This window comes from Chrysochloris asiatica, unplaced genomic scaffold (genome assembly GCF_000296735.1).
Source record: "Chrysochloris asiatica unplaced genomic scaffold, ChrAsi1.0 scaffold00241, whole genome shotgun sequence".
In the NCBI taxonomy this organism is placed as follows: domain Eukaryota; kingdom Metazoa; phylum Chordata; class Mammalia; order Afrosoricida; family Chrysochloridae; genus Chrysochloris; species Chrysochloris asiatica.
In genome coordinates, this window is record NW_006408759.1 from 1210652 (window position 1) to 1233320 (window position 22669).

Genomic DNA, 22669 nt, shown 5'->3' on the forward strand with positions numbered 1-22669 from the left:
GTGTCGTCAAGTTACTTCCAACTCATAGCCACCCAGTTTAGGAGTTACCAAGGAGCAACTAATGAGTTTGAACCGCAGACCTTGTGATTCAAATCATTTTGCAATCTTGCACTTATCCCACAGCACCACACCAGGATAGTAATAGGGAATTATGGGGTCCTGTTGTGGCGCTGTAGAGTAAGCACTGAACTGTTAACATAAAGTCAGTGGTTCAAACCTACCAGCAGCTACTCGGAAACCCTGTAGATGGTTGCTGTGAGTCAGTACTGACTCAACAGAACTTAACAACAACAAAATGAGGAAACATAAGCTAATTGCAATATTATGCAAAGCATAAGTGAATCATACATCTACTCTCAACTAGGCTATGTAGGCTTAACAAAGCATTGGATGGATTCTTTACCTTTTTCTGTAATGGCATCAGGTCTGCATTGTAAAACTAGCTACCTTGTGTTGGTGAGAAGCTCTCTTCTTGAGTGCTGATGTTACCTTGGGGATTTTTAATGTAATTGGTGGACTCTATGGTGTCACCAAGTGGTTACAGTTGACCTGAAGTCAGATCATCCAACTTGTAGTAAGTTTTAGACTCAGGTACAGAGTAGTAACACAGTTACATAAATTGGAGTACATGGTGGTATGTTTGGGAGCCACTGGGATAGAAGAATCAATTCTGGGCTTTCTCAACTTGAGCTCTTAAACTCTATGTGTTTTCCATCCTTTAAAGAAAATGGAGGCTTGGTGATCATCAACATATTGTCAGTTGAGACCATACCAAGAAAAATGTTAATGCATTTCTTCCTTCCCATTTGCAAGGGTTGCCTTTGACTCTATTCAGAATCAAGGCATCTTTGTCTTCTCCTCTGCTAGTTAAGTTGTTGGATATTGAGAACTAGGGTCAAGCTGGAGCCCTGGGTGAAGCAAATGGTTAATGCACTGTGCTGCTAACCAAAAGGTTGGTGATTCGGGCTCACCCAGAGACACCTCAGAAGATTTACTTACAAAATTTCACCCACTGAAAGCCCTATGGAATATAGTTCTTTTCTGATGCACGTTGGGTCACCATGGGTCGGAATCCACATGAAGGCAACTTAAATTAGAGGATCAAGCTCAATTCTTGGCTTGTAAAAGATATGTGCTAAATAGCAAAACAAAAGAAAGGAGATCACCACCGAGCAGACCCAAATGAGCACTGTCTTTGAGTGAGTCTGGGAAAAGGAGATCACCACAGAGCAGACCCAAATGAGCACTGTCTTTGAGTGAGTGTGGGAAAAACTCACCTTAGATTTAGTTGACTGCCCACCAGTGATGTTCCAGAAGCAGTGGCCACTGAGCTGGAGTAGATTCTACTATTTAGGGCAGACTTTTAAACCCCATATCACCGCAGCCCTTGGTTTACAGGAGAAACCCAAAGTTTGCAATAGGAGAAAAAAATAAATAAAAGCTGAGTTCCTTTTACTTTGACGAGCCAACTGAACATTTCATAATGGTTGGCAAAAGATTCGGAAATACATCTACTACTTTTGTTCAACTTGGAAGAGGAATTGGGGCCAAGTTAAAAATTGGTATGTTTGCTATCTGTCCTTTCAGTTTGATTGTTTCAGAAATGTGGTGACAGCTTCTATTTTCTAGAGTATTTCAGGAAGGGAAAATATCTTCACTCTCTTCTTTGTGAGGATGTACACATGGGAACAACCTCAGGTCTTGTCATCGCTTTCGTTTGCTGGCCTCATGGGTTTCTGTCTGCATGGCCCTCATATGTCCCTCCTACCCTGGCCTTTCTTATGCCTTAGCAGTGAGTGTGCATGGCTTTCACTCTTTCTTTTCCTTTCTCCTTCCCAGAGTCAAGCTATGCGAATTGTCCGGACAGTGGGGCAGGCCTTTGAGGTCTGCCACAAGCTGAGCCTACAGCACACGCAGCAGAATGCAGATGGACAGGAAGATGGGGAGAGTGAGAGGAACAGCAACAGCTCAGGGGACCCAGGTAAGTGCCATCACTGCTGTGAGTGGAGAGACACGTAGACACGATGTGGTCTGTGGATCACTCCTGCTGGGCCTATGCAGCTCAGTCCTTTAAAAAGCACTTTATTTTTGCTATTCTTTTCCAGATTGCAATTCCTTTTTTAAGGAACATGTGTTATTTTTATAACAGAAAATATCAGATGGTTAGGCTATCAAATGAGGCATTTAGATTGGGTCTCCAGGAACACTCCCTAATGTCAATCTGTTTAGTCTATCAGACCTGGCCCCATAGAAAACTTGGATATAAAAGCTGTTGTTATTAAGTGCCATCAAGTTGGTTCCAATTCATACTGACCCTGTATCGGGGTTTCCAAGAAGTGGCTGGTGGGTTTGAACCACCAACTTTGTACTTAGCAGTCCACTGCTTATCCTATAGTACTACAACTTGTTGTTAAGTGCCATCGAATTGGTTCTGACCCACAGCAACCCTGTATAGGGTTTCCAGGGAGCAGCTGTTGAACTTGAACTACTGACCTTATGGTTCAAACTGGCTTTGTAGTCCAGTGCAATAACCCATAGCGCCACACCAGGACTCCCACAGTACCACACGAGGACTCTAGTATTAAAGTTGTTATTGAGTGCTGTCAAGTTGGTTTTGACTCATAGTGACCCTGTATAGAGTTTCCAAGGAGATACTGGTGGGTTTGAACCTCTTGACCTTTGGGTTAGCAGTCCAGTGCTTATCCTACAGTGCCACACCAGGACTCCAGTATAATAGTTGTTATTGTTAACTGCCGTTGAGTCGATTCCGACCCATAGCGACCCTGTATAGGGTTTCCAAGGAGCAGCAGGTGAGCTTGAACCACCAACCTTGCAGTTCAAACAGGTTTGCAGTCTGGTGCATTAACCCACAGCGCCACACCAGGACTCCAGTATCATAGTAGCCTCTCATAAAAAGATTCGAAAGAATATAAGTTTACCATTACCCAAATAGTTTTGTTTATGTGTGTGTGTATGTGTTTGCATTTCTAATGTTCCATCCTATAGACCTTCAGTGTGGACAGTATTCCAGCATTCTCAATTTTCATTTCTCATTGAAAGTCAGCAGTGACACAGGGTGTCTTTGATCACCTCTGTTATTGAGCCATCAACGTGAAAATAGAAGTCTGAGCATTAGAAAGCAGCAGGTGAAATTAATATTGTTTATATGAATTCTTTGTATGGAAAACCCAACAGCATAAACTGTGAAAACTATTAGAATTAAGTTTTAAAATAGTTAAAGGTGTGCTCACCTCCATGGCTCAGTTTTCAGACAAGGTATATAATGGGGACAACAACACTAGTGAGGTACACACACACACACACATGGAATGGGCAACCATTCACAATCAAAAGACCAACTTTTACCCAAAAATATAATTCAGAAGGGTTGGGAAAGGAGGAGGAATGGAAATAAGAAACACAGGGAGGAAGTGGGATAAATGATGACATGTGGAAGGGATTGCAGTCACTACAATGAAACAAAGTGATGATTTGTTGAATGTAAAACTGATAATCTGCTCTGTAAAACTTCACTAGCTTCATGGTAAAAAAAGTTTAGAAAAAAATTTAGCTAAAATGCTAGATCCAGTATTACACAAAGGAATCTATGGCCTCCATATATTCCAACAATAAACAGTTACAAGTCATAAAACATCATTTAACATACCAATTTAAAAAGGTAATTAGTAATGAATGATCACAATTAAAAATGTATGTTTTATATAAAACATTTTAAACAAATGAAAAGGCATGCCATAATCTTAATTGGAAGCAACAATATCATAAAGATGTTAATCTCCCTGTGTTAAGCTATTAATTAGATACAACACCAGTTTCCAATAGCAATCATTGGCTGTATGTTCCTGAACAAGTTTCTTAATCTCTGTGCCTTTGTTTCTTCTTATGAAAAAAAATCGGAATAGTAGAACCAAACAGTATTATAACGGGATGACATGAGTTGATACGTTTAAAAGGCACATAGTAAACACTGTGGTGCACTGGGTGGATTTAAACCACCAGCCTTTTGATTAGCAGCTGAGTACTTTACCATGTGTTCCCCTAGGGCTCCTTGTTGTTGTTCGGTGCCATCGAGTTGGTACCGACTCAGAGCGACCCTATTCACAGCAGAACGAAACACTACCCCATCCTGGGCCAACCTCACTACTGTTGCTACATGTGAATCCACTGATGCTGCCATTTGGCCAGTCTCATTGGGGGTCTTCCTCCTTTTCACTGACCCTCCACCTTACTACCAGCTCTTCTGCTGGAGAAAGATGAGGCGTTCTGCTCCCGTAAAGATTTACAGCCTCGGGAATCCCTGTATAGGGCCGCTATGAGTCAGAACCGACTCCACAGCATACAGCCACCACCACCACCTTACCAAACATGATATCCTTCTCGAGTGACTGGTCCTTCCTGACAATATGTCTGACGTATGAGAGGTGAAGTTTGGCCATCTTGGCCTCCAAGGAGCACTCTGGCAGATAGTAGAGCATAATAGTGCCATTTCTCTGTAAACCTCATATCGAGGTAAGACTAGACCATTAGTCAACTGCTTTGCTTGGAAAACAGAAGTTGATATGCTTGCTTCTGAATTGAGGGATTTCCCATCAGAGCTGCTAACTAGAGAAGATTCATGCCTTTGCAGTGTAACTTCTTTGGTAATGCTTTCCTCCTCTCTTAGGGGAGAGCTGTAGTCTAGTTCTCAAATACTTTCAGACCCATCAATCACACTGGTCTCCAGTATATACATAAATAAAGAAATTCTATTCAAAAAGTAAAAGGGGCTGAATATCTCTGGTAAAGCCTCTTATTCTTGAAGTGAAAGGTGTTAGACACAAGGAGGGTACCTGCAGGCTCATGTTGGACCATTGTTATTCTCCCACAGTTCCTGTCTGAGAAACTTGACCTCCTCTCCCAGCATCTAATCAGAAGCAGGTGTTCAGCCAGCGACATCAGATTTAGAAAGAACAGCCTGCTAGGATAGCCTTTCATGTAGACCATGAAGGCTAGGTCCTTATTTTTTTTCCTGCAGTAGGAGCTCTGGTAGCATAGTGGTTACGAATCAGGCTGTGAACTGCAAGGTCAGCAGTTCAAAACTACCAGCTGTTCCACAATAGAAGGATGAGGCGTTCTGCTCCCGTATAGATTTACAGCCTTGGAAACCCTGTACAGGGTCACTATGAGTCAGAACCGACTCCACAGCATACAGCAACAGCAGGAAGTACTCTCTTCTTCCATTCCTCAGCCCTGCAGTGGACAGCTGGGTGAGGTAGTTGAAGTGATTTCCATGGATACTGTGGAAGATTCTCTCCAAGGGCGTTGGGTCAGTGGGGTTTCCACAGGATCATTCCCTGTCCTTTCCTTTCTGTCTCACCTTGCCCCACTCCTCTCCTTGCCCCTGAATGCATCAGGTACCTTCCAGCCTTTGTCAATGCTATTTCCTCTGCCAGGGGTTCCCTACATCACCTCCATGCAGAGGGATCCCTCATCCTTAAGCTTCATGTCTTCTGGGAAGAATTCTCCCACACTTTTCCATTGAGTTCACTATGTACCAGGCATGAAGAATATCCTGTCTTTAGTAGAATAGACACTCTGGGCAGATAGGGACTATTCCTGGCACAACCAATGTTGTTAAGTGTCGTGGAGTCAGTTCCCTGTATAATAAGGTTTTGAAGGTGTAACTAGTGAGTTTGAACCGCCGACCTCGCAGTCCAGTGCATTAACCCACAGCACCACACCAGGATGCCATGGCACAACCAATACTTGTTGATAAAAGTGACAAAATGCCATTGTGGCATTGTCAACAGACATCTGTCAAATGCTTCTTGTTACTGCTGTTGTTAAGTGCTGTTGAGTCCTTTCCGACCCATAGTGACCCTGTATAGGATTTCTAAGGAGCGACTGGTGAGCTTGAACCACCAACCTTGCAGTTCAAACCACCTTTTTGTAGTCCAGTGCATTAATCCACAGCATCACACCAGGACTCCTGTGCCAAAATGCACATGGCAGTTAAGTTGAGATTTCAACAGAGAGTGTCTTTAAAACCATCTCCTTGATGAGGAGTGATGGTATTAGGTGTAATTATGGTTGATACAGCACAGAGCACAGTGAGACTGGCAGGCTGCACGAAATACTGATGTGTAAAGGCCGGTGGCAATGAAGGCAGCCATGTCTTCTGATCGATACTAAATATTGTTAAACTCTTTTGATGGTAACAGATCATCAGTATTGAAATAATGGGCTCACTAAGTCTTTGCTTCTCCTTTTTATCACCTTTTTGGTAATCGTTTTCTCAAAAATGTCAAACAAAGCCCTGCTTGTTCCTTTTAGAGAGTCAAACATGGGTGAGAGGTGGATTGTGTAAACCATCTCGGCATTCCTGCGGAGTCAAAGAAATGGCAGGGGCTTGCATCTCCTTGTGTAATAAGTACATGGCCTATGGAGAGATGAAAGGAGAGAGAAGTAAGTGTGTAAGGTAGTAGGAGCACCTGAACAGCTGATTACAGCGGCATGTAAGAGTTTGGGTGCTGGCACTTGGATGTCTAGGTTTGATTCGTGACTCTACCACTTTGAAACTAGATTATCCCGGACAAATTACATATTCTCTCTGGATATTCATTTTATGCATGTAAATCAGGGTTATGACTTGCATATAAGACACTTTAAAGAAGTATTGTTGTTAAATTGAGGAGTCATTTCCGACTGATAGCAACCCTGTATAGGGTTTCTGAGAAGCGGCTGGTGAGTTTGAACCACAGACCTTGTGACTCAAACTAACCTTTCAATGAAGTACTCATCCTATAGCACCACACCAGGACTGCCCTTAGCTATGTTTCCAGTGCTGACTCCAAAATGCATGGCCTCATTTACATGGTGAGGGAAATAGGAAGATCTCTGAAGCCCTGTGATTTTATAACAAGCCTCTGGTGGCATAGTGGTTACGAATCGGGCTGCGAGCCACAAGGTCAGCAGTTCGAAACTACCAGCGATTCTGCGGGAGAAAGATGAGGCGGTCTGCTCCCGTAAAGATTTACAGCCTCGGAAACCCTGTGTAGGGTCGCTATGAGATGGAAGCGACTCCACGGCACATCACAACAACAACAACAACAACAAGTTAAATGCTTAGTCAGGGGCTCTCTGATTCCACTGTAGTGCTGTGGTCACTGAGCTAACCATGCTTAGTGCAGTAGCCTTTGGAATCTACAGATCCGGGATTGGAGAAGTATTCTTATCCAATTTATGTTGTTAGCTGCTGTTGAGTCAACCCCCAAGTCTTGGGGACCCCCATACACGACAGGATTGTTGAGCCATTGTGCTGATATTGAAAAATAGATCACTAGGTCTCTCTTCCTACTCTGTCCTTAATCTGAAATCTATTCAGCACTGTCACAACGCACACGTTTCCACTCAGGTGGCTGTGCTTAAGGTTCAGTAGCTAAGAATTGAACTCAGGTATCCTGCATGGAAATTGAGAATTCTACTGCTGGAGTCCTGGTATGGCACTGTAGGATAAAGCACTGGACCGAAAGGTCACTTAGGACCTCAAAGTCGGCAGTCCATACTAAACAGCTGCTCCTCGGCAACCCTACACAGGGTCACTCTGAGTCTAAGCACTTCCAGTTACATCCCCCCCCCCTCTGCCCCACCCCCCACTCTCTGTAAGCTGCTAGGAACATGACTTTTTGTTTTTCTGTAAAAACTCTCTGGTCAAAGCATTTATTGACTCCACCAGGATTTTTCTATGCAAGGGGCACCTTGAAGCTATGGAGTGGAACTATGGGCTGACAATTTAAAAACAAAATCTTACTTCCCATTTGGGAGCTTTCCATTAAATGTAGTGTTTATCTTTCCAATGGAGCCGCCCCAGTTGATGTGCTGGCAGGCGCTTTATTGTGCAAAGGAGAGCTGTTTACTCTGGAGGAATTGGAAAGTAGGAGGTTTTGCTATCTTCTTTGATGTCTTGTCAGCTCCTTCCATTCTGGGTTTCAGCAGTCCTTTAAATGATGTTATTCACTTGCCTTCTGTGTGCCTCTTTTTGCTTCCCCTCTCAAGGTACCCACTTTTCTTTTCTGCCTTATTCTTTCTACTGTTCCCTGCCCTGGGGGGAGATTTATCTTTTGTATCTTTTGGCAGTAGCTGTCCTTGGCCAGTCTCTGGGGCTCCATGCCAGGTGGGGCCACAGTTCCTGTTCCACTTGCCTTGTTTCTGTCTGCCCTGTGCTGTTTCTCAGACTCCTCTTAGACAGGGTTTCCCGGGAGAGACCTTGTTCCCTTGGAGGCGTTCCTCCTACTATAAATGCAAACAGTCCAACATGGTTAAGGACTATGAACCCTTTGGAACAATGGAGCTTCTTAAAATTAAAACTGTTGCTTTATAAACAGTGAACAATTGGTTGAGGAGTATTTATTGGGTACCTGGTACAGTTACTTGGGCATCCTGTTCCCTCAGAATAACTCCACCTTTGACCTCCATCATCTCTGTTCCCCACCATACCTACTCTGCCCTCTCCTTTATCTTACTACCACTATCTGTCTTAATACCACGCTGCACCACTGTACCATCCTTTGTTTCCTCCTAATGTATGGAGCTCTGGTAGCATAGTGGTTACGAATTGGGTTGTGAACCACAAGGTTAGCAGTTCGAAACTACCAGCCACTCCTCAGGAGAAAGATGAGACTTTCTGCTCCCGTAGAGATTTACAGCCTTGGAAACCCTATTCGGAACCGACTCAATGGCACTAAACAACAACAATGTATTGTTGTGGCGTAGTGATTATGAATCGGGCTGCAAACCACAAGGTCAGCAGTTCTAAACTACCAGCTGTTCCGCAGGAGAAAAAAAAAGATGAGGCTTTTTGCTCTGGTAAAGATTTACAGCCTTAATGCCACACCAGGACATCTAATGTATCAGCGCTTTACTTTCAGTTCCTACTTTCACTCACTCAACAGCTATTTATCAAGTTTCTGCTATGTGCTTGGGAGTCCTTAGGTGATGTAAACACTCAGCTGCTAACTGAAAGGTTAGAGGTTCAAGCCCACCCAGAGGCCCTTTATGAAACAGTCCTGGTGACTTGCTTCTGAAAAAAATCAGTCATGAAAATCCCTATGGAGGCCAGTTCTACTCTGATACACATGGGTTGCCATAAGTTGGAATTGACTCCATGGCAATTGAATCTTTATGCCAAGGTCATTTCTAATGCTGGGGAGCCTTCCAGGCGAGGTGCTGCCATTCAGAGTTGGGGTGGGAGATGCAGTCAGGTACAGAGTATAGTTTTAGAGAGTATAAAGGCAGTAAAGAAATAAAACAGGGTAGAGGCTAGAGAAGAGGGCTAGGTGGGACTTAGAGTAGAAGCAGGAAACTGTTGGGAGGCAGTGTGGTAGCGTGGCTAAAATCACCAGCCATAGAGGAGTCCTGCTGTGGCACTGTGGGTTAATGCGCCAGACTGCAAAGCCATTTGAACTGCAAGGACAGCGGTTCAAGCTTACCAATCACTCCTCGGAAACCCTACATAGGGTCACTATAGGTCAGATCCAACTTGACGGCACTTAACAAGAACAACAAGAGCCAGTTTGGCAGGCTTAGAGTGCCACTTATATGCCCCAGTTTCTCTCTCTGCCAAATAGAGATAATACTAGTACCTAGTCTTGGGGTGGGTGTGGGGAGTCCTGGTGTGTCACTGTGGGTTGTGGTGGTGTGGGTTAATGTGGTGGACTGCAAAGTTGACTTGAAGAGCGAGGTCTGAGGTTCAAGCTCACCCGCCACTCCTCAGAAACCTATACAGGGTCATTAAGAGTTAGAACCGACTCGATGGCACTTAACCACAAAAACAACATCTCGGAGTCCTAGTGTGGTGCTGTATGATAAGCATTTGACCAAAGGTCGATTTGAACCACAAGATAGGCAGTTCAAACGTACCAGCCACTCCTCAGAAACCCTATACAGGTTTACTATGAGTCGGAACTAATTTGACAGTACTTAAGAACAACCACCTCTCAGGGAGGATATGAAGATAGATGAGTCAATGCATGTTAAACGTTTAGACTAGTGCCTGGAACATGTAAGTAGTATTTAAATTTAAGGTGTTAACTTTTGCATTTGTGAAGGCAAGACGTGAGCATTGCAAGCACTTTGGGGAACACGTAATCCCTTGTGTTTTTTGCCTGTGCCTGTGAAAACCCTTTGCCTTTGTCCAACAATTCCTATTCATTCTAACCCTGCACTGCTGAACAGCACCAGGGGAAACCACCACCTACAGAATTGAGGCCATTACTCATTCCTAACCCCAGACTCTGTCTGGGCTCCTTCACCACCCAGCAGTCCTTCTGCTGTTCCACTTTCTATCGTAGTGTACAATGGCTTTGTCTTGTCCAAGATGCACCTTTCACCTTACCCCGTCTTACCTATTCTTGAATCATGGGTCATCAGTAGCCCCACACCCTTGAATCTTCAGTCTTCCCTACCATGTTGCTTATAATAAAGGTTGCAGTTTTCCCAGGTCTTCATTGTCTCTGCATCTCCCCCAATTGTTGGTTGTTGTCAAGTCAATTTCAACTGATAACAGTGCTATGGGATAGAGTTCAGCTGTCCCATAGAATTTTCTTGGCTGTATTATGATGCGGCCAGACTGCAAAGCTGTTTGAACTGCAAGGTCAGCAGTTCAAGCTTACCAGCCGCTTCTCGGAAACCGTATACAGTGTCGCTATGGGTTGGAACCAACTCGATGGCACTTAGCAACAACAACATTATGGTGTGGCACTGTGCTTGCTACTAACTGCAAGGTCTGTGGCTCCAACCTACCAGCTGTTCCTCGGAAACCTTCTACAGGGTTGCTATGAGTCAGAACTGACTTGACAGAACCGAACAACAACGATCTTTACAGAAGCATATTGCCAGATCTTTCTCCCACAGAGTCAGTGGGTGGGTTCAAATTGCCAACCTTTCCATTAGTAGCAGAATATTTAGCCATCATGCCACCAAGGGCCCACTGTCTCCCCATAGTCTATTGTCTTATCTCTCTCCTTTTCTTCACAGCCAAGCATCTTGCAAGACTTGTTTAGATTCACTTGTCAGTATCCTGGTTTCCTCTCCACCCCACCATTAGCTTGTCAACCTCTTGTGAGCTGGTGTCTGTTGCCCTGCCAGCCCTGACTGAAGCTCTGCCTGTGGCAGCCACTGAGGGACCATCCAGTTAGCACATTGCAGGAACCTTCTGTTCAGCGTTCACCCCTGGGATTCAAGACTCACCTTCTCCGGCTTCTGGGGCACACCTCGCCTGCTCTCTTCTCTTTTGCTCTGAGAGCGCTTTTTAACACCTGTTTATAGATTGAATCCAGCTCCTTACCAAGATCTGTTAAGTTCTAATCTCTGTTAGCCCTGTGAATGTAACCTTGAATTTGTTCTTTTGTTATCAGTTGGGTCAAATAAGGGTATACCAGTGTTGCATGGGTCCTAGTCCTAATTCCTTTCAAGTGGACACGCAGGGGGTGAGGCATGTCATATGATGATGGAGGAAGAGGTATCTTGAAGCAGCAAAGGATTGCTGATAGTCACCAGAACCTAGGAGAGCAGCCCATGGAGGATTTCGACTTTCAGCATTCAGAATTGTGAGAAAGTAAATGTGTTTTTTAAAGTCACCCACTTGGTGGCATTTTATCATGTCAACCTGAGGTAATTAAGACCATATCCTTTGCAGGCTCCTTTTCCACCTGCTCTATAAGTGTTGGAATTTCTGTTGTCAGTCTTTTGATAATCCCCCAATTTCAGTGAATCTTTATCTGTAGGCCAGACCTTTTTTTCTGATCTCTTCACTTATGTTCCCAAGGAAATCTCCACTGGGCTGTTGGAAGGAGCAAGATAGAGAGCAATACACTAGGTAACAAATAATGAGGACTTTAAGCTAACGTGGTAGAGGGGCGATAACAGAGAAGAGAGCACAGATGTGAATGCTCTTTAGGGCCCCCAATCGTCTGTTATATGAGAGAAGGGGTAAGTAAGCGCAGGATGATGTAAAATTCCTGGTTTAAGTCACTGAGTGGAGACTGACACCCTTTAAGAAAAGTTCAAGAGGAGTAGTTTAAACTTACTGAAGTTGTTGAGTGCTATTGATTTGATTCCAACTTAAAGCAAACCTGAATATGGTTTCCAAGGGGTAGCGGGTAGGTTTGAACTGTCGACCTTGAGGTTAGCTGGCCAGTGCTTATCCCACAACACCACACCAGGACTCCACCTTAGTTATTATTACTCTTTGAGTAGTAATGTTTTCTCCTCTGTACAGGCTTCTCTAATCCCCATCCAAGTCAGATGTTCCTCCTCTGTTGTCATGTACCTCAGATAGCTCCACCATGAAAAACAAGCAAAGCGGTCCCTGTGAAGTATAGTCGTGGTAACCTCACATGTGTCAGAGCAGAACAATATTTCATAAAGCTTTCAGTGACTGCTTTTTTTTGGGGTGGGGGGCGGGCACTAGACTGCTCTGTTTCTGAGGGAGTCAAAAACAAACACATCATAAGTGGAGTTTCATTTGCACGAGTGGAATCCCCAAATTTAGACTGAAGTGAAGTAAGTGAGGCAGAAAGAATCTTGGGTGTCTGGCACAAGCATGCCCAGGCCTCCTCTGTCTGGGGCTACTTAGCTCTCCTTGTTAACGTGTCCAGGATGATGGCATGACAGCCACTTCCCTGCTTTGCTACCCTGACACAATAGTTTCCTTGGTTCCGTATTTATTGCACACCTTCTTTGTGCGAGATCCTTGGGAGAGAGATAACTGCGAGACAGCCCTGACCTCAAGTCTAGCAGGGAAAACAGATAGAAGGCAGGTCTGCTACCATAAGGCACGGGTCCTCCTTATAGTTGATGGGCATCTCTCCTGCCTAAATGCAAGCCTGTTTCACCAGGTTCATTTCTGAACCAGGTTCATTTCTTCACAGACATGGAGAACCAGCTTCTCAACTCCTCCAGACTTATCCACCTACTGAAAAAGAGCCAATGAGTTATCCAGATCTTCTTTCTTTCACTCTAAACCTCCCCCAGAGTCAGAGAGGTTGCTTCTGGGCACAAGAAGGTTGTAGAGAACAGGCTGCAGAGGTGGGATAGGAGGGAGGCAGCTGAGGAGTGGGTTCCAGAAGGCAGGCCACTCTCTGGGTCCCCTGGCCCTGCTTTACAAAGGGACAGAGAGCTGCCAGGTCCTCTTGTCCGTTGAGCCCCATTCCAACTCTAAACAGGTTTATCTTCCCAGCTTCTGGAGCAGCCAGGAGGAAAACCTGCTTGCTTTCTAATTACCAGGCATGTTTTCCCAGAAAACTCATGCGGGTTTGCATAGGAAGACTACTTAAAATGATTTGTTCAACAAGGCAGGCTCTTTAAAAGACTGAGGCTGGTTTTCTAGGTAGGTTTGAGAGTTAAAGAATTAGCTCTCCGTATTGCCTGCTTAGACTAACCTGGTCAGTGTTACGCTTTGGTGCTAAGTCTATGAAAGCTTTCAAGAAATTTGATTGAGAGTGGTAGTAATGAACCTAATCCCAAATGCAGAGAAAGAAAACAGTTTTTGTGACAATGCCAAGGAATCATCAGCTGTTTATATAGAGTCCGAAAAATAGAACGAGGCAGGGAATGAAGAGAAGTAAGAAATAGGTCTTTGATACATTGGTTTTAAGCAATATGACCTGTGTCATAGGATAAGCACGCGACCTCAAGGTCGGTGGTTCAAATTCACCAGCCACTCCTCAGAAATCCTGTACAATCTCTCTATGAGTCGGAACTGACATGATGGCCCTTAACAGCAACAGCAGCAGTAATCAAAGATGTGGTCAGTATGGTCAGTTGTTGTTGTTAAGTGCCATCGAGTCAGTTCCTACCCATAGCGACCCTGTCTATGGCAATCCTGTCTGGGGTTTCCGAGGAGCAGCTGGTGAGCTTGAACCGCTGACCTTGCAGTTCAAATGGCTTTGCAGTCTGGTGTACCACAGCACTACACCAGGACTCCAGTATGGTCAGTGGAAAGGAGGAAAAGTGGGAAGTAGAAGGACACATTGGCTGAGGAAGGTGTGGAGATTCATCCACCCTGTCTCTCTCTCCCTACCACTGTCTTCTTTCTGTAGGACTCTTCCTTGGTCTGCTCTTGGCAGGAGGATCAGAGTCAGGCTTAGAGGGTGAGAGAATGATACTGAGTTACGATGAGGACCTCAACTCTCCCTGCCCTTATTCCTCATCCATGTAAATCCACCCGTCCGTCTAACTCAGTTCTCTCATTGTATAGCTGAGGAAACCAGGACCTAGGGAACTAGGTGATTGTCCCCTTAGTCTACAGTTCATCAGGGGCCTGAATGGGGAACCCACCACACACACCTCTGCATTTTTCTTTGGCTGGATTCCATTCCTGAGTTAGGGATATGGTAGAGGTGATTGTCACCCCCTTTTTACCAAGCCCTCACACTCTATCAAGTAAACATCATGCCAGCCTAGCAAAACAGTCCGGCCCAGGCTGAGGAAATATTCCCTTTGTTTCAGGACTTTCAGAAGATTTTAAAAAGGAACCATCTTATTGGGTTGGGGATGTAATATACTTAAGTGAAAAGATATGTGAAAGTGTTACAGAGCCAGTAGACTTGATATGGTACTGCAAACAGTTAAGCACTCAACTATTAGCCTAAAAGTTGGCAGTTTGAACCCAACCAGAGGTGCTTCAGCATTCGGCTTCTGAAACATGGTGCATTGAAAACCCCGTGGAGCAGTTCTACACATGGGGTCACTGGGAGTTGAGATTGACTCAATGGTAACTAATAGTAGCAACTGAAAATAAAATATCAGGCAAAGGAAGACATTGTTCTTGGCGTCACACTTCCCTTACCTGACACCTCTGTTGTCCCTGCAGGCCGCCAACTCCCTGGAGCCGAGAGGGCCTCCACAGCCACTGCGGAGGAGACTGACATCGATGCGGTAGAGGTCCCACTTCCAGGGAACGATATCCTGGAGTTCAGTCGAGGAGTAACCGACCTGGATGCAGTTGGAAATGAAGGAGGCTCCCACACAGACTCCAAGGTAGTCAGAGGGGCCCATTCACAGGCTCTGTATATGTGTGTCCGTGTGGTCACAGCCTCTCAGACTCCACCATCATCTCGTAGGCCCTCTCGGGTCACCGTCCTCTACAGCACAGCGGCAGTGCATGAGCACATGCCCCTTCCTTTCTCAGAGATTCAGCCCTGAGTGCTGACTCTAGGCATTGCTGCATGCCAGGGTGCTGCTGGGCTAGGTCCTGACACACTTTGTCCTCCAAGATCCCACCATTACGTCTGATCTTCCTTCTCCCTCTGACCTCAACTCTGCACACTCTTTGATCCTTACATACCCACAAACATAATCCCCTACAGCTTAGCTAATGGGGCAAAGTAAGCTTTGGCTCCCTCTTCCTATAACTAGAGAGTATGTATCTTTAACATTCCTGTATGACACACCTGTATATATGGAGTGTAGACATTGGTTCATTGGCTGTTAGAAACTGCGAGGCAACCTTATATATCATCACCTCCAGCCCTCACATCTGACAGTGCTATGTATGACTAGGGCCCCAGGAGTTCCTGAATATGATCCAGATCAAAAACTAAAAACTTGAGACCAAATTCCAACCTGTAGACAAAAGAAAACTAGAAGGAAAATGACTAAAGAGTGAATGGCCCTGCAGATGCCCATCTTCCTTCATCACTGATAAGATGGCAGAGAAGTCTGTCTAGTTTGGAGATCAATACAGTTTGGAATGGTCTTCCTTTGACACTCAGTTTGTTTCTTTCCTTTTTTTTTAAGTGTTTTACATGGGAGAACATTAGTTTTACATTCATTCTATCGTATATCATCTCATTGCCATGGTTACAATCCCCTCCATGCATCATTAACCAACCAATGGGTATACCCTGCAAGCCTGCCCCCCACATCCCTCCCTCCGGTCTTCAGCACACAGCCCCTCTCCCTCTCTGGATCTCAAGTCCCCAGCTGCTCCATCACTCCACGTCATCGTCTCTGCCTCCATCTCAGGCATCACTGCTTCTCTGGGTAGGGTCCTGCTCTCCGCTCTTCTCCATTGATGGTCCCAAGGACCTCCGCTCCTAGACTGGAAAGTTAACCCCCCCCTCCTTGCTATAAAATGTCTACCTTTACATTTCCAACCCACACAATCAGTCAGTTTGTTTCTTACCAAGTGGCAATAGACCTCTGTCATTGGGTGCCTTCCTCTTGCATTGTCTGAAGAAAGACCAGCAATAGAACTACGAGAACCAAAACGTCCCTCCCTGCAGTCACATAATGAGGTATGGAAGCAGTCTCATTAGAAATGTCCAAATGTAGAAGAGATTCAGGAGAGGGAGATAGGAGGGGAGGGGATAGAAACACCTTCAACTGAAGAGGAAGCCTGTCTTTCCTGAACATTATCTATTTTAATGTCCAGACTTTCCTGTCTGTTAGGATTCACTGTGAGAGAAGGCAGAGAAGCCTCATCTTACAGGGATTCTTCCTGGGATGCCAAAACATGAGAAACATCCAGACCCAAAGTTGCCTTCTTCCTCTTCTCAGTATGGGCTGGTAGATATCTGTTTCTGTAGAGATGGATCTCTCCAAGTCTAGAACCTCAAGGAACTCAACAATAATAGTATCATTGGAAGTAAATATGCATGAAAGGGGTTAGTATTAGCTGTCAGTCTCCTATCACATTAGACCAATTACTGAAGTGTCCAAAATGATTTTCTAACTACATAGTCCCAACTGAGACAATTACACCATCTTCCTGTTTCCCATCCACGTTTCCATCAAAGACATGAGCATTTCCAACTGTGAGTTACATTCATGCCCATGTGCAGAGAGAATGAGCTCCCTGAAGATGGTGCCTGCCCCATGCTATTGTTTGCTGTCTCTTCTCTTCTAGGTTTCACCCCATCTGCAGGAGCCCATGCTGACAGCCTCACCCAGAATGCTACTTCCCTCCTCTTCCTCAAAGCCTCCAGGCTTGGACTCAGGGACACCACTGTCCACTCACCACCAGATGCAGCTCCTCCAGCAGCTCCTCCAACAACAACAGCAGCAGACGCAAGTGGCTGTGGCCCAGGTTCTCCTCAGCCTCCTCCCTACTTCGCAGGCTCCACTCTCATGGGCTTGATGCACCTTCCCTAGCCAGGGGCTCAGGGCAGGTTTAAAACCTAGGGAGTCATAAGAAACTGCTCATGCTATCCAATCATTGCTTGTTGGGGACATGGGGAGGCGGGAGGAAGAGAGATGGGGGATGCAGTTGAAATGGAAAGAAAGATTTTTGGTTTTCCATGTATCCCCCGCTCTGAATTGAGCTTGGCTGGCTTGGCTGGATGTTGTTGGGTAACGACTCGATTTTACCAAGGAAAATGATGCACATGATTTCACCTTTCCTCCCTTGCCTTATTTCCCTGATGTTTGGAGTGGGGAGGGATGCCTTCGGATCAGAACAGGTGTGACTTGTGATGCCACCCTTGAAAGTGCTTTAAGTATGAATTTGTACCAACCTTCCTTGCAAAGACTGCCATCCCAACCCACTGGTCCATAACAGGCGTCCAAGCCTTCACTTATTGCAGATAGTATACCCACTTATTAAAGACAGTATTTGGCACAATACTGTCTTAGAATTCACTATTATGGCATTTAACGAACAGGAACTTAGGTATATGGTTTCAACCCTGAAGAGAAGAATTGGCTTAGATGTCAGGAACAAAGTCTTGTTTGAGTTTCAAAGACTTACTGTGTTACTGCTACTTAGTGGAGGGAGAGGAACTAATTTCTCAAGCTTTGAGCACCAGTTCCTTCTATTTGTTTTTTGCAAAAGGCCTGGTAGTCATCATCTTCCTTGGAACCTAGGAATCTGAGCTTCTTCTTCACCATAGGCAGTCAGGAAACAGTGAAGACAGGCTACTCATACCATTGCAATCAAGGCTGAACCCTAAGGTGCATGCCAGACAGGGCAGGACCTGAATGGGCAGATGAAGACAAGGAAGAAGTGGGGAAGTTGGGGTTTGAGAGGGTGGAAGAGGGATCCAGAAGGGGCAGCTTTATGCACTGACATTCTGAGTCAGCTTGCAAGTTCTAGAATGGCAGGGAGAATACTTCTCCGGGAAGCATTTATTGATACCTATTGTACTTTCTCTCACTCTCCTCCTGGTTCTTGGGTGGAGTGACCCACCAGGCAGAATGTCCTTTTCCAAGCATGCATCTTGAGAAAGCATCCAGCAGCCTTGCCTGATCTGCTATGAAATTAGACCTTGGAATACAGTCTCACATTGACCTGGGCCTGAGGCACAAGCAGGTGTCCTGGATGACTTCTGTCATCAGACTTCTTGAGAATAGTCAATGGGACATTACTCCCAAGTTATTCGAGCCTTTCATAAAACCCTGACCATGAAACAAAAAGCTCTGTGCTGTTGCTAGGAGGATCAGCAGGTGTTCCCAAAACCAACAAAGAAGAGGGAATGTCATTAGTGGATTCTTATATTTGGGGGTGGGGTGAAGAGGAAACAATCCTCTTTGTCAAATCAAAGACTTCATCAGTTATAATTAATGACTGTGTGGCAGTCCCGAGAGTCCCCGCCCCCTGAGAAGAGCGAGCTGACAGAAGCACAAAGCCTGAGTACCTCGGCTTAGGGGGGGTGGGGGAGTTCCATCAGCAAGTCACACATCATTTCCAAAAGTTTCCTGTAGAATACAGATCCATTCTTTGATCATTTTAGTTTTCTCTTTTAACATATCAATTGCCAAGTAATTATTATTTATTTAAGAATGGGCTTGATGCATATTCATGATGAATATTATCAGAGGGGCATTTGAATTCGAAGTCACTGCTAAATACTAAAAAGAAACTATTTGCAAATGTGTAGTTCATTCATTTGGAATCCTTTATCGTCCAGTGATGCCCTAGTTGATGCTCAGTTCCAGCAGATTGATGATGGAAAGGTTTCTCCAGTATATCTAAATCCCACTTTGGTAAGACAACTTTGGATAAGGTCATAGACTCTTCCAGAATCTTTAGGTTAGACACAACCTTGGAGGTCATCTGATAGCTTCTTGAATGTGCTCCTTTCCTAGTCTTTAACATCCCGTCAGACAATCTCTGATCATCTGTCTTCTGTTAGCATCTTGCTTTTCTGGCTGGCCAGGAAGGCAACATAAGTGGTGGTTTCCCTCTCAGCTGCCTGTTGGCTCCCATCCTGCACACAGATTCAGTCCTAACCCAGCCTTCAGTTACAGATCTTGCCACATACTCCTCTTTCTCTACTCTCTTTGTAGCACTTGATTCAAAGACTTTTTGTTAGTATCCATATCCTCGAATAGGAGAAAGATAAGGCTTTCTGCTCCCACAAAGATTTACAGCCTTGGAAACCCTACACAGGGTCGCTATGAGTCAGACCAACTCAACAGCACTTAACAACACCATATCCTTGGGTAAAACTAATGATGTAAGAGATATAGATGGATTACTAGATAGGTCTCCTTAGCATTTTTCATGTATTTAAAATACATCAAATACAGCACACTGGACTTTTTCTGTATGAACCAGAATGATTCCCATGCTCAGCATCAGGTAGGCTTTACTTGTTCCATCAGACTCTAGGAACACCAAACTACAGGGTTACTGTCTTGCTCCTCTCTCTCTTGGCAAACCAACAGTCCCCAGCATTCTGATGGGGAGAACTCTGACCTCAGGTGGAAACATGTAGCTCTTAAATGATCTAGAGTTTTCGTGCAGACAGATGCATTTTTGGGGTCACTTGTTGCATTATAATACCCACCCCACCCCCCACTAGTTCTCCAGGTCTATCTGGTTCTGCCATTGTAATTGGAACCAAGCGTAGGTACCCTTCATGATGTTCTGATTGTTCTGAGGCCTTATGGCCTTTCCCAGCCTCACCCTAAATTGGCTCAGACCTGGCCAAGAAGGAACCTGCCCTGACCATAAAGGCACCTGGGCAAAGGTGGTGCCCAACCAACTCCTCAGTATTTCTAGGCTAGACCTCACTTGTAAATAGCAGATCCTTTTTTCCTAAGGTCCCCCGACCACTCTGCCACCCCAGCATGAGGCTTGCCTGGCTGCACTAGCTTCCTGCTTTGAGATGGAACAGAAGTTCAAGGATGTGAATGAGAATACAGCCTAGCCTTGAACCAAAACGGGGAGCAGCTGGCATCCGCATGGCCACGGGCTGGGCTCACCTAGCTCCTGAATTGATCTGGGCACTGCGGCTGACTGGCAACTCCTGTTAAGTAGGCCAGATTCGTTTGCAACCTGCCAGTTCCTGGCCTAGCTCATGAGGAAAATGTTAGTGCAGCCCAGTATTGCTATTTAAAGATTTCTCCTCTACCTGCTACCATTTCCGCTTGTTGAGGGACAAGTAATTGGTTATTTATGCTTCGCAATTGTGTGTGCTGTGGTTAGTTAGAGGAGCAATGCTAAATAAAAAACTCCGCACCAAGCTCCCCTCCACCCACCCCCAGGCCCTACATTTAGCATCTATCCTTGTGGCTTTGCCTAGTCCCCAGCGCCCTGGCGTGCACTGGCTGTGTCCCTGCCTTATGCATGTTGGGACAGCGCCGCCTGTCTCTGCTTGTGTGTCTGGTGTGTGGGGGGCAAATTGCTCTGGTTCTCTCCACTGCCATTTCCATGTGCCTGCTGCTCCCTAACTTCAGCCTGGCCCTGCCCCCACTTCTGATGGAGGAGCTGGAGTCCAGGCAAGTGGGCTGGAGAGTGAGTGGGGCAATGGTCTGGTTTTGCTGGGTGGGGTGGGAAGGTGGGTGTTAGTTAGAGTTTGGGGAAGGAGCCTACGGGGTGCAGGGTTGAACTTATGCATATAGAACTATGGTTAGAACACAGAAGTGGGCATCTGAGCCCTGCCACTCTAGGCTGTAGGTCTCCAACTAGAAAAGTCATTGCCAAAGACAACATAGACTCTGGAAAAGAGATGCTAACAGTGACCTTTCCACAAGCCCTGGTGGTGCAGCAGTTCGAGGCTGACAGTTTGAATCCACCCAGCAACTCTGCAAAAGAAAAGACCTGGGGCTCTGCTCCTGTAAAGCTTACAGCCTAGAAAACCCTCTAGGGCAGTTCTACTCTGTCACATGGGGTAAACTATGAGTCAGAAATGGACTTGATGGCACCTAACAGCAACACAACCTTTGTACAAGGTTCCCTGGATAGACAAATATTATTAACCCAAAGGTTGCAGTTTTGAACCTACCCAGCATCACTACAGTAGAAAGGTCTAGTGATCTGCTTCCATGCAGATTACAGACCAGAAAACCCTATGGAGCAAGTCTACTCTATAGCACAGAGGATCATCATGAACAAAATTGACTCCACAGCAAAGACTTTGGGTTTGGGGTTCTGGAGTTTTGAGGTCTGTTTGCTTCATTTTGCAAAAGGTGTTTTAAATCTTTGAAAGAACAAATGTGCTCTCCCATCTGTCAAATGACTCTCCCATCTGTCAGAGAGGAAATGTGATTTCTGCCCCTGTTGTATGACTATGGCAACAAGCACAGAGCCCTGAAGCCCGCTGCCCAAACCTAGGCTGCAAATAACATGGCCTCATACTGTGCTTCAAGTCCAGACCTACCTATGCAAAACACCAAGATTGTTGTTAAATTGCCTCAGATGTTAAAGAAGTCCAGACTGATCTGTCTCGACTTGGCCTGGTTTGGCCTCTCCTGAGGTGCATCCAGACTGGCACAGCATGCTGTGTGAGCCTGATTCCTGATACCACTTTTGACAGCTGCGGAGGCAGAAGAGCTAATTAGTGTTGGTCTGGGGCAGTGGCAACAGCGTGGGTTTTCACATTCACAGGGTTTGCAGAGACAGCGAAACCTGTGAGAGCCAGCAGTCAGTGGTACTGCCTGGCTTTTCTGGGTCTCACAAGTTTTCTCTGCCTTTGGCATGGTGCATTCTTACCACTTTGCAACTGCTCTTTCTCTAGTGGAAAACATTTGAATTTTCCTTTACTGACTGATTTCTGTTCCATGGGGTTTCTGGCTTTTGCAGACTTTACCTGAAACGTCACAGCTGTGCATTTACAAAGCTGGAATTCTTTTTTAACCTCTGGAGTGTTTCCTCCTCATGACCCTTTACTGCCAGTTAACTTGTGATGGAGGAGCTCTAGTAGCATAGTGGTTACAAATCGGGCTGCGAAAAACAAGGTCAGCAGTTCAAAACTACCAGTTCTTCCATGGGAGAAAGATGAGGCTTTCTGCTCCCATAAAGATTTATAGCCTCAGAAACGCTGTACAGGGTCGCTATGAATTGGAACCGACTCCATGGCACATAACAACAACAACAGCATAATTCTCTAGGAATGGCATTCAAGAGCACTAACAAATGGCTCCTAGTACTGACCACTTTGTCCTCCTGGATGTGGAATCAGACTGTCCAAGCCTCTAGTCAGCCCTCTCAATTGACAGATAAAGAAACTGAGGTCCAGAGAGAAGAGGACCGCCTACAATTACACAAGGAATAATCATAGACTGATGTCCCCACTTCTGATTTAGTGTTCTCCAATGGCCTGACCCAAGCCATGGTATTTTCAATAATCTCATATGGATGCGAAAGCTGGACAGTGAATAAGGAAGATTGTAGAAGAATTGATGCCTTTGAGTTGTGGTGTTGGAGGAGAATACTGAAAGTGCC

At 45.3% G+C, this 22669-nt stretch overlaps 1 protein-coding gene across 2 annotated transcripts in view; it reads left to right on the forward strand.

The window, feature by feature from the left end:
* NOS1AP (nitric oxide synthase 1 (neuronal) adaptor protein) overlaps window positions 1-22669 on the forward strand; it is a 489841-nt gene that overhangs the window by 460471 nt on the left and 6701 nt on the right. For both annotated transcript variants that reach the window (XM_006873421.1, XM_006873420.1), the window contains exons 6-8: window positions 1840-1981; window positions 14873-15039; window positions 16910-17089. In XM_006873421.1, the coding sequence (XP_006873483.1) occupies window positions 1840-1981; window positions 14873-15039; window positions 16910-17089 (489 nt within the window). The remainder of the gene's footprint in view (window positions 1-1839; window positions 1982-14872; window positions 15040-16909; window positions 17090-22669) is intronic.